General features: G+C 29.1%; 1 protein-coding gene across 3 annotated transcripts in view; it reads left to right on the top strand.

Annotated features, from left to right (window-relative positions):
• Positions 1–7,984, top strand: part of LOC118201804 (organic cation transporter protein-like) — a 49,859-nt gene extending 41,875 nt beyond the window's left edge. For all 3 annotated transcript variants that reach the window (XM_035373956.2, XM_035373955.2, XM_035373957.2), the window contains 2 exons: positions 1,830–1,883; positions 5,002–7,984. In XM_035373956.2, the coding sequence (XP_035229847.1) occupies positions 1,830–1,883; positions 5,002–5,053 (106 nt within the window). In that variant the 3' untranslated portion in view covers positions 5,054–7,984. The remainder of the gene's footprint in view (positions 1–1,829; positions 1,884–5,001) is intronic.
• Positions 7,985–12,722: the final 4,738 nt, after the last annotated feature.

Below are 12,722 nucleotides of genomic sequence, written 5' to 3'. Positions count from 1 at the left end.
CCTCCAAAACAGCAATGAACTTTAATCAATTTAATATAAATATAAATAGAAGCATATAAATAAACACTTTGACAGCATTTTAATTAGAAAAATGCAAAAGTTTATTTATAAATTCCTCATAATATCTTTAATTCAAAGTACACTGTGACAGAAAAAGGGGGGGACAATTCTGTATCTCTCGTTCTACTGGGCCGATCGATGAAATTCAAATTGCGTTTTTCATGTCTCGAAAGCATGACTTAAAATATATATTAGATTTATGTATAACATAGGTATTTTGACACAAAATCCAACTTTTTCTTAATTGACATGCCAATTTTTCACCATATTTCGATTCTACAACTCAGGTTATGCCAAACTGCCATATTTTGTAAAAATCACACAAATAGTTTTTAAAAATTAGCTCTCAAGACTTTAGCTCCTCAACGTTAATTGAATTTGGTATATATTTATTATTCTTTCTTTTTTTATTAAACTTATTTGATTCTTCCTTTCACATTTCGAAATTTAGGTTCATTCCAAATAAAATTTGCCCATTTTTTATCATTTATTTTTAAAATTTGTATTTTTAAATAATTTTTATAAATTTTTTGAAGAAAATTTGAATTATAACCTATAAGATTTTTACCATCATCTTAAAGTAGATGTGTGCATACCGGCAAAAAATTAGTTTTTTATTCAAAATTTCCGAAGATATATGTGAATTTATATATTAAAATTTGGCATATTTGTTGAAAGCGATAATAATATCAAATGTGGTTTAGGCACTTTGTTAAAATTATTTGAAAGTAGGAACGATGTAACTTTTTCCCGCTAATGCACAATGTAAAAAGATAGAAACAATGTGACTTTTCCCCCCGCTCCTGTACAATGGAAGGAAAAGCAAAATAAGTTACCATATATTAAGAAGTTTGTCAAGTAAATTATTCTTGGTGCAAACTGAAAAAAAACGTGCTGCGATAAATATTTGAATTTCTCCGTAAATTTCGCACCAAATTTTACAAAATTTAATATCTAGCATAATTTGAGTCATAGAATCGAAATATGGAAAAACATTGGATTTTGTGCCAAAATACCTATGTTGGAGCAATGCTACATATAAATCTAATATATATCCTGAGTCACGCTTTTGAGACATGAGAAACACAATTTGAATTTCATCAATTGGCCCAGTAGAACGGGAGATATACAACTGTCCCCCCTTTTTTTATGAACAGTTTATTATGTTTCATGAAATTATTTGGCCATTTCTGTACCTCTAATCTTAATATTCAGAGAGCATCCTGCATTGGAAGACAACATGTTGATGTAGAATTTAAAATTCAGCAGAAAAGTAACCTTAATTTGGTGTGGGAAAAAAAAAATTCTGCAAAAATTTCTTTTACACATGAAGAAGAGAGCCTATGTCTGATCTCATAATCTATGCTAAACCTTTTTTGGAGGGAAAGGGGCAAATCAGATTATAAAAATGACAATTTTTATAATCTGATTTTTCCTTATAATTTCTGTTTAAAACAAATTTATTCTTAAAATAGCTTAATAATATTAACCGATTGTTGATAACATTAAATGAAGTTTTCCATGTTTTAATATACAAATGGGTAGGATTTCGGCAATTCCATAACAATATCCAAATGGTGACATTATTAACTATGATGCTGTTAAGCAGCATCTAATGTATTGAATTTGTTTCAAAACATAACTTACAAAAATTTTTATTTATGTAAAAAATGCTAAATATTTAAAGGTAGTATTGAAATATTAATGTTAACAAAAAATTTACTTTCTTTGTCTCTTCTAATAAAATATTTTTCATTTTTTATTTCTAGTGGTTTTATAGAAAGTGCTCCTGAAGTTATAGAAGATGGTGAAGAGTTGTCCAAGTATGGTTATATAAGATATTTAGATAAGGATTATTTAGCTATAAAATGTTTAAAGGAGTTCAGAAGAGTATGTTTAAATTCAAGTAAAAAAATGAAAAACAATAATGCTTGAGTTACAAGTTTTACAGTTAAATTTTTATTACTAAGTAATATTTTCTTTTCCTTAAGTTTTAGCTAAACATACATAGTCTTCTTTTAGATAAGCGGTGTATATCATTCTGTTCATTGGCATCTTGATCTTGTCTAATAAAATTATTTTCAAAATTAAAAAAAGGTATTTCCATTAATTATACTAAGGTAATCATGGTGCTGAAGCTTATAAACTGCCCCAGAAATTTTTCTCTTCAAAATTATGTTTTCTGTTCATTTCCCCCACCTCCCTTTTTTGTGAGTGTGTGTAATTTATTACAAGACTCTGAGACTCTGAATTTTTTAGTAAATAAAAATTGCAGGACAATTGTTTGATTTATAATTTAAGAAAATGCAGTTATGTTTGGTAAAGATAATTGGATCATTTCTCAGTTTTAGATCAAGGAATTTTTTTTTTTTTTTTTTTTTTTTTTTTTTAAGGGATTTTGAAATTGTGTAAAATTGTCCATCTTATGTTTGTATTTTTCTTCCTGAATATTAATGCAACTTTTTTTTGGGGGGGGGGTATTCAACTAAAAATATCTTGGTGATTACTGAGTGGGATGAGCATTATCTGAGCTGAAGACTAAGAAAATAGTGCCTTAAAATTTTCGAAAAGTAGGAAAGGAAAGATAATTTTAGTGTAAAATTTTTAATGGAAATATTAAATAACAGTAATTTCAATGTGGTTTGTTGAAGCATTCAATTTAAATGCTTTTTCAATGTAAATATTGCAAATCTTGCTCTTTATTTTTAATATCTCGTGATCTTATTTAATACATGTGAAAGTGCTGAGCGGTAAAGTCGCTGAGCACTGATAGTCGGGCTGTATGCATGGGCATTTTCGTGATTTTTCCCTTGGAGGATATGAACCAGCTTCCTTTGAAAAATCTTTCATAATGGCATCCATCCCCCTTAAGGTGCTTTGCTATAATTAAATTAAACCAAACCAGTGTAACTGGACAACATTAAAGTTGAAAGTTACATCTATCATGCTTACCACTATTATACTAAAAATGTAATCACGTGTTTTTGCAGGCATATTTAAATAGGAATGTATTTTGTTAATCATATATTTATTAACTCTTCAAGAATGAATTTGAAATTGTCGTATGGGTTATACTGGGATGTTCAGAAAATAATTCCATTTTTTGTGCTATGAGAGATATTAGTTATATTTGTAACCAGTCAACTTTGGTCTCTATACCATGCTGTAGTTATAGATTGTGACTGCTGACATTTCAAGGCTTATGTATTTAAAAAAAAAATTGTGTGCATATCCCATTAAACATGGAAAATAAAAATCTGTGTTTTCGATATAATTTACTTTTTTATTGCCCCAAAAGTTAAGCTTGCTATTCAAACAAGAAAAAAAACTATGTATGGAGAAAATGTTACCAGAGAATACTAGTGCCAAAACTGCTTTTTGCAAAATTTTGTTCCACCCATTTTTATGCTGAAAATGCGTCACTTTCTGGAAGGTAAAGGCAACTAATGAAGATAAAATAAACATATTGACTGAAGCAAACCACCATATAACAACCTGAGAAAACACTAAAAGATTAAATTTTTCTAATTCAAATATTTTTTGTCACATGAAATGACTTGGTTTAGTATCAAAGCTCAATATATAGGTTCCATATTTTTGTAGAGATTTGCTTCATTGCATTGGCATTTGTGATTTTCTTCTCAGACACCAAGGAAAGGTCCATTTTTGAAATGAATCATAATACTCAATAATTTGATTGTTTATAAGAATATTGATTGTAAGCAATTCTAAAAAAGGGATGAATCAGCCCAAAGTGCTTTGAAATTCAATATTCATGGAGTAAAAGTGATGGTTTCTGTGTGGCAGAATTTAAAAGCTTTTTTTTTTTTTTTAATCAGACAAGTTGACAATTGATTTAAAAGCATGTGCTATCAGTGGACTGATTGAATGATACTATTAAATGGAAAAGGACAGAGTTGATCAACCAAAAAATGCTGTGTTTCACTAAGATAATGCCAAAATTCACACAACTTTGGTTACTTGTCAAAAGCTGTTATAGCTTGGATGAGATATGCTATCGCATCCACCATATTCTCTCTGCAGATCTAGCACTCTCAGATTTTTAATTGTTCTGATCTTTAAAAAAAACTTTTATGTGGTAAAACATTGATTTCAAATGAGGATGCCAAAAATCACTTGGGGAAAATTTTCGTAAGCAAAGATAAGAAACTTTGTAAAGTGGAATCATGGTATTTCCAGAAAGATTTGCAGAAGGTATTGGACCATAACGATCAATATAAAATTTAATAAAATATTTTAATTGCTTTTTTCTCTTTCACAAAAAGAAGAAATTATTTTCCAAACAACCAAACGGTAAAAATTTTGTGCAACTATACCGTAGCTTCTCAGTCTGTTTTGCCTCATACACCACTTTTCACTATTTCTAGAAGATCATCCCCCCATCCTTTCCCAAACTCGTAAAATGCATGTACATTTATATAGATTTAGATTATTTTTAACATGTTTTATAAATTAAACAATAAGAAAAGGTGCTTTGAAAAGGTTTTGATAAATACAAAAATTTGAATGTAATTTTTAGTGCATAAAATGAAACTAAATAAAAGACTGACCATATTTCCTCACAGCCCCGAAATTATGATATTCTTCCCTGTTTGAGAATCCGTGAAGTGTACAGATTTGTTTATTTTTTAATTTATGAATTTATATTCTTTGAAATAAGGAATCAGTTGTTTGGTTTTTACATATGTAGTTGATCAAGTTGATTGAAATATCAAATAATAGATAATAAACATAGTTTTGACATTATAGTAGTCTGAGAAATTTGAAGATTAGTACAATATATTTAACTTCGTTTTTTTAAAATATTATCTGGGATCCGAAATTACAAAATATTATGCAATGTCATTTATATATTTATTTAATCATTTGCCACTAATTTATGTTATCATCTAATGTATAACTATCATTTTATCATTTCAGAGATGGAAATGATGTAAAGATGAGTATGTTAAAAAGTAATGAAGATGTATAGCATGATTTCATATATCATTTGTTGCCTTCAAAAGAATCTATGTTTGTTATTTCATATAATGTTATATTGTTTGCATTTATTAACTGAAATATTTGTTTTCATTTTGTTTTACAAAAAAAGTTTGCTTTTTTGTTATATTTTATACATGGACTTTAAATATTGTTAAATTATATTGCTGAATGTTTTTAATATTTTCTGATTGATTTTACATTATGCCAAATGAGTATTATTACAGTAATCTGCACAAGACAACTTTCTGATCAATATTGTTGATTTCTGAAGTCATAAATCACTTTTAATTATCATATTGATTATTTTTTATTTCATTATAAGACAGGAGACGTTTTTAGACTATTTATTACTTTCTGCAGCTTGGAATATTTATAAAAGTTTCATTAGTTATTCATTAAATTTTAATGTATGATAATTTAAATCAAAAATAGTTGTTTCCAAAATTGAGTTTTATTTTTTTAAATTAGTATATAACCTTTGTGTTATTCTATAACACATATTATTGGTTAAAATAACATATGTTATGTAAATTAAAATATATGGTTACATAAAATGTGGTAAAAAATAAACTAATGTTAGATGAAATATAGACAAAATATTACATTGTTAACATTCACTGTGAAATATAAAGAATACATGCCTTTCAAAAGCAGCTAGTTTTTGGATAAATTAATATTCCTGGCATCTGGAAATATGTGGTATATACTTTCACATTATTTAAGGCAGTGGTCTCAAACTCGGATTGTATGTAGGTTGAGTGCATGATCTAAAAAAGAATTGACAGGCCAAATTTTCTTTTAATTGACAAAATGAAAAATATTTTAATAAATTTTAGATTTCGCATATTAAATAGTTGTCAAAATAAGTTTTCAGGTAAAATTTACTGACTGGGGCAAAACTTGAGAGTAAATAATGACAACCTGAATTCTTTCTATTATAATATTAAATTTTTCTTTGACATGATTAAAAATAGATGTGTTTGTACGTAGATAATTATAAACTTCTTTATTTCTAACTACACTTCAACACTTCATGGCATTTCAATTCTGATAAAGTCTGTAGCCTTAAATGGAAATTATCTTCGTGGATTGTAGATACTCATTGGTTAATTGAGTTCTATTCTTATTAATTCTCAAACGGGAAAAAAAAGTTGTTCATATATAAATGTATTCCGAAACAAAGCAATTATTCTTAGTGCAAAAATTCATTACTGAGCTTATTTATTTTTTTGAGCAACTATGAATAAATGTTAATAAAATCAATTTCTTTAAATCTTTGAATATTATATAACATTGTAAATTAATTAGCTCTATTTATAGGTTTTTTAGTGTGTTGATCATGTTCATCTTTAATGATAATGAAAATAATGTGAACTCGGGCCTTAATTAACTAAAATCTTGAAATCTTTGCAACAAATTCATAATTGAAAGGTATTTGTAGGCCACATAAAATTGCTTCAGAGCCATATGGGCCATCAGTTTGAGACCAGAGATTTAAGGACTGATACTGAATATTTAGAATTCCTTTTATTTTCCACCATCTTAAAATACATTTGACAATAAAGCAGAATATTTACATGTATTTCATTATGTCTTAGAAAATAGTACATATAATTATTGTAACCTTTGTGATATTTTATTTTTACATAGTTATTGTACTTATTGTGCAGTATTGTTTTTATGAAACAAATATGCTTTTTCTATTCCATGAAGTTTTCATTGGTGTGATTAGTTAGTAAAGATGATTTTGTTTGCTTAAGAGTATGCAGCTTTAATTGTGTGCGGTGCATAAATTTTCCTCTCTAAAAATGTTTATCTGGGAAATTATCTGATACTGCTCATTTAAAAATAATAAAGGGTTGCAGTTTTAAATTGTTTGTTTTTAAAAGTATTTTTTTTTTTTAATTTTATAGAAATCTGCAAATTAATATTTTTTACTTAACAAAATTTCATTTCATTTTAAGTTCATCTGTTGTATTACACATTTAAGTTTCAGTTTTGGCTTTCATTTTAGTTAAAAATAAAGCTAATGAGATAATTTTATATGTCAGAATGTAAAAGGAAATGGAAATTCTTTTCAATGATCTATGCATATCTGATTGCAGCTTTTTAATAGCTTATGCTGTAAATGACATGTATGAAGAATATGCACTGAAAAGTATTTTTGTTGTTTATTCTTTTATTGATGAATGTGAATACTGTAATTTAAGAGGTGTTGAAATATCACAGAATCCTTCTCATGGTTGTTTGTTTTATAAAAGCATATAGTATTTTGTTACAAATATCTTAAAGTAGTTTAGAAATGTTAGTTCATGTCTTTCTTGTACTGAATGTATTCCAAATACATTATTTCATAATATGTAACTGTGATAAATGTGGCAGAATAAATAGCCAGTATTTTTTTTTTTTTTTTTAATCATTAAACCTTTTTAGCACCTATTAATGTGGGATCATGTTTTTCTTATTGCAATGAGAGAGATTAAAAAGTTGTTTTCAATTTAAAGTATTTTAATTATATTGTTTTTAATTTTTTTTAGAGTTAAAATAGTAAAACCTATATTTAACTCTGTTAGATGATAGATCATTTTCACTAAGGGATTATTTTTACAGTATGTTCAAAATGGCATCAGATTAAGTGGTTTGATTATTTTTAACTGCCTTATACTAAAATTATGAGTTTTCGATAAAAAGTTACATAAATTAAGTACACACTAATTTACATTGCTTAAAATGGTATGCTTTTGTGGTTTTTATGGGTAAATTTGTGCCCCCCTTTCTTCCCTTTCTCATCTAATGAATAAGAGTATAGAAAAATTATGAAAATTGTTTTCTTTCTCATTTGTATTCAGAACTCTGGGTTGTGTAAGGTGTTAATTATAAAAGAAAAGGTAAAGTAAAAAAAAAAAAAAAAAAAAAAAAAGATGATACAACATCTGCAGAGTTATAGATCCAGATATTATGAGTTAAAATATTAATTCCTTTGTTCATCAATGTGTCATGAGCAAATAATTAATAAATTGATACAGATTTGACATAATTTATCACTAATTGTTTTCAAATTCCTATATTTTCACTGTGCTACAATGTATGTTATAGCATTTTAATATGAAGAGTTGTCTGACAGAAATTATACATAAATATTTTCAGCTATATTCTAAAGATTAAAATTTCAATGCTTGCTGTCTTCATTAATGTATCTTTGTTTTTCCTATCACTATTTTAGAATCTATTTCATATTAAAATTTAGAGAAAAAAAATTGAGTTTTAAAAAATGTAATGACAACTATTATAATATTAACATTTATACTTAATTATCTTTCATTTTAATCGGCATCAAGATTGCTTAAAGGAATATTTTTAGTACATTAATCAAATTAAATTTATAAAGAATGTAAAAAAATCAAACTAAAGTTTTCTCTATATGACAAATGCTACTTTCAAATATTTATAAAAATTCATGTTTGTACATTTTGCTGATCATATAGAATGAATGCTTAAAAAATCTGATGTTGACCTCCAGTTCCATGTTTAAAATAGCAATGAGCCTTAAGTAAAATATCACTTCAGGTTGATTGATTGTAAACAAAATCTAGTTTGTTACTCTAATAAATGGAAAGGTCCGTAGTACAAAATACAACTTTCTTTGCAGTTATGCCACATAAAATTGAACAACAAAATCACAAAGACTTTGGAAGAATATATCTTTAGAATTCTCAATAATGTAAAGTTTTGTAGCCGTTTTTTTTTTTCCTTCCTTCCCCGGGATTTTTTTATTTTTTTTATTTAGTTTTTCATTAAAAACTGTCATGGCGTTTAAGTACAGTTCTACTTTCAGTTGTCTGATTTGACATCAAATCTAGTTGATACTCTGTAGGAATGCAGAAAACTTAAATATGGAAAATATAAATTTTTTGGAAGTTTTATTACAAGTTATAACAAAAAAACTCCTCACAGACGGACATATACATAATTATAAAAATATGTTTTGGGGACCCTAATTTGTGGTTATTCATTGAAAACTCACTAATGAGGTTTTGGGCTGAAAGCATTACCTTTGTGATAAGGTCGCATAAAGGAAGAAGAAACTGAAGATTAATATGGACAAGGATGTCTCGAGAGCGTAAGATGAATATTATTATTTATTTTTTAACTTTTATACGTTTTCAATAGTTGTTAAGTTGAATTAACTGTTTTAAAAATAAAATTAATGTTGGCATTGTTTCAAATGCAGGCTCGAGAGCCACCTATTGCTCTCGCACATAAAATGTAGAGAATTTGAATTTGTTTAAAAGAGAGAGATTTTTCTCTTGTTGATGGAATGTAGCCATTTTTTTTTCGGCGTCATCAGAGGCATCTTCAAAATTGGTGAGTACCATTTTTGGGATTTTGGAGAAGTAATGTCAGTTATTTGAAGACTGGGTTTATTTTGGATATAGCTCTGTTTTGGGGGATTAAAAGTTTTCTTGTAGTTATTGAAAGTTAGTCTTGTGGTTGCCTTTGCTAATTGGAATTTTAAACTGTTTAAATTGTGTGAAGTATTACAATGGTATGCTTTAGAAAAATTAGTTTTTAAATCAGTTCAGAGTTAGAGGGCAATATTTATATAGTTAAATAGAGCAGGAAAAGGTTGCCTTTTAATTAGCATTTTTGATATATGTTTTGTATGTAGGCATAGGTGTTACCATTTAGTGTTGTAAGGCAATTACCGTTCAGAACTGTTTGGGTATTATTCAGTTTTGGAGAGATAGACCTGTTGTTGTTTTTGTGTTATTGTATTTTGGGGTAGGTTATTTTTCTTTAATTTTCCATAATGGGTGAGTTTATGAAGAAATTTAATAAAATTCTGCTATTGGAGTTAGCGGAGGAGTTTGATACAAATGTGTCTCAGGCAAATAGAGTAAGAGAAATTAGGTAGGCTATTCTAAATGCCGAGGACTATGAAGAAGAAGTGGCGAAAGAATATACGGCAAGAATTTGAGCTGCGGCTGAGCAGAAAAAAGCAGAAGAAATAGCCGAATAAGAGAGAGTAGAACGGGAATGTGAACAAGAGAGAGCAGAGCAGGAACGAGAGCGAGTTTTTGAATTGGAAAGAAAAAAAAAAAACTGATGAATGTGGTTCAGTCTAATAGCCTAGCTTCCTCGGTTTCGACAGTTGAACAATCTAGAGAAAAAAAGGTTAATTTGAAAGATCTAGTACCGCGTTTTGAACCGAGTAATATAGATATTTCATTATTCTTTATGCTATTTGAGAAACAAGCTCAAAAAGAAAACGTTAATGAGATTAATTGGGTCTCGCAATTAATTCCTTTATTACCTCACGATGTAGCCCAGTTAATAGTGAAAGAACCAGCGGATAAAGGGGATGATTATCAGCATGTTAAGAAATTACTCATGCATAGATTCAAGCTTAGTTCTTGGGCACTAAAAACAAAATTTGAAGAACATTCTAGAAAAAATGGAATGTTATGGGTGGATTTAGTATATGAATTGAGAGTGTATTTAGAGAATTGGTTGGATTCAGTGAAAGTTCAAGATTTTAAAAGTCATAAAGAACTTATGCTCACCGAGCAAATTAAGCGGCGAGTCCCTCTAGAATGTTCATTATAAGAAATAAGAGGAGCACTACTTAGACAATTGGGAAGAATATAAAACGGCTTCTATTTTAGCAGAGAAATGCGACAGGTATGAGGCTTTACGAAGAGCTATGAGGAAGTTAGTACAGAGAGTGGGGTTAAAGAAACCATATGAGAAAGATAGAGAGTGGTATGTAAATTCCAGTGGTAGTTATAATCAGAAAAGTAGTGGTCATCAAAGAATTAAATCAGAAAAGTGGAGGCTCCTAAAAAAAAAGGCAAGTTTTCAATGAAGCAGGTTTCGAGAAACAGCGGAAAATGAAGTGTTATCAATGTGGAAAGGATGGACATATCCGACCTAACTGTCCATCGCTGGAAAAGAATAAGGCTAATCTGGTGAATGAGTAATCTAGGAACGGAGAAAAGCAGTAATTAATGGGATAGAGAGAGAATATCAGAGATACTGGAGCTGGAATAGATCTGTGTAATAGTACTTGGATTAATACTAGTGACTTATTAGGGAAAATTGTATGGATGAAACAGCCTTTGGACACAGAATGTACCTTTGGCGAAAGTCACCTTTGAAGTTGATTTTGGTGTGGTCACCACAAAGGCAACGGTTACTCCGGTGGAGTTAGATAAAGAGTACTATTTGTTAGGAAATAAAACTTCCCAGTTGATAGAGGAAATTAGGGAACAACCGGTTCTCTTGAATGTTGTAGAAACTCGTAGTCGGGTGCATACACGCAGGAGTTTAGAGAGAGAGAGGGCGGAAGACTTAGATTCCAGATCGGAAGAAGAGAAAGAGATAGAAATTGAAAGTGTTGTGAATAATGAACTTTCGGAAGAAACGAAGTTAACCAGTAATACAGAGGAGGCCATTAAAAGTCCAGACATCAGTTTAGAAGAAAGGTCTATCCTTGCGGATGTCCCGCCAGACGAAATATCGGAAGCACAAGCAACTGAAACTCGTGATAATGTTCAACACCAAACAAAATTTATTATATCGCATACCGAAGGAACACAAGATCTTCAGAATTCGATATTCGAAAAACCCACTTCTATCAAGACGTTTTCTTCTGAGAAACTGCTTCCAAATAGCCTTGCTGTAAAAGTAATATTCAATTACAATGTTGAATCAAATGCATATGCTATAGGGCGTGCAATGTATAAGGAGACATTACCAGCCATTGCGAATTTTCTTTGGGTGAACTGACAAAACATAAAAGTCAGGAAAAAGAAACTGGGACCTCATCTAAATATAGTTGAAATGTATTTTCCTTTTGCTGATCAAACAACACCTCTGCTTCCTGGTGCCTTCATTAACTATACACAAGCCCTTCCTGTTCGTCTTCTGAGTGATGGATGTGGTAGAACTATTTTTTGTTATGAAGAGATACAATTGCAATTTAAAAGAATAGATGTTTCTGGTCACGCAGCATTGCTACTGTTTACTCAGCTTTTGGAAGCTTTAGTACACTTGCTTCAAAATGATATTACTCAGCGGATTTACAGACTGACAATATTTTATTAGATTTCCAGTATGGGCTCTCCTCTTCTAGACTTGCAGTAAATGACTTTGGGTGCTGTCATGAAGGCCTCTATTTGGTTTACAATTCATATGATTCTGAGAAAGGTGGAAATATACTATTAATGGCACCAGAAGTTATAAATACTGAAGCGTGTCCTTTCTCAGTGATTGATTATTAGATATCAGATGTATGGACAGCAGGAACTTTAGCATATGAAATATATGGAGGAGCCAATCCTTTTTCTTCTGTAAACTGTTGTTTGAAAAATGATTTTTGTAGCGTTTTGGAATTATATTTGTGTAGATTTAAAATTGTTTGCATTGTGTTTTTCATTTTCAAAAATTATTAGAATTAAATGTTTTATCTTAAGTATTAGCATTTTGTAAAATTTGAGGAATGTACTTTGTATGAAGCAGACATTAGAAGTAGTTTAAATCTTTTTGTTGTATTTTTGCGTTTATGTTATCTAGAAATAAGTGCAGGGCAATGTAACTGGCTTCTCTATTATCACTTAAATGGTTACCACTTGTGTTTTGAAAGCAGTGAAAAGTAT

Source organism: Stegodyphus dumicola, chromosome 10 (genome assembly GCF_044657685.1).
Source record: "Stegodyphus dumicola isolate Sdum_Otavi_A_Nest chromosome 10, ASM4465768v1".
NCBI classification, from domain to species: Eukaryota; Metazoa; Arthropoda; class Arachnida; order Araneae; family Eresidae; genus Stegodyphus; species Stegodyphus dumicola.
This window is presented reverse-complemented; position numbering and strand designations above follow the sequence as displayed.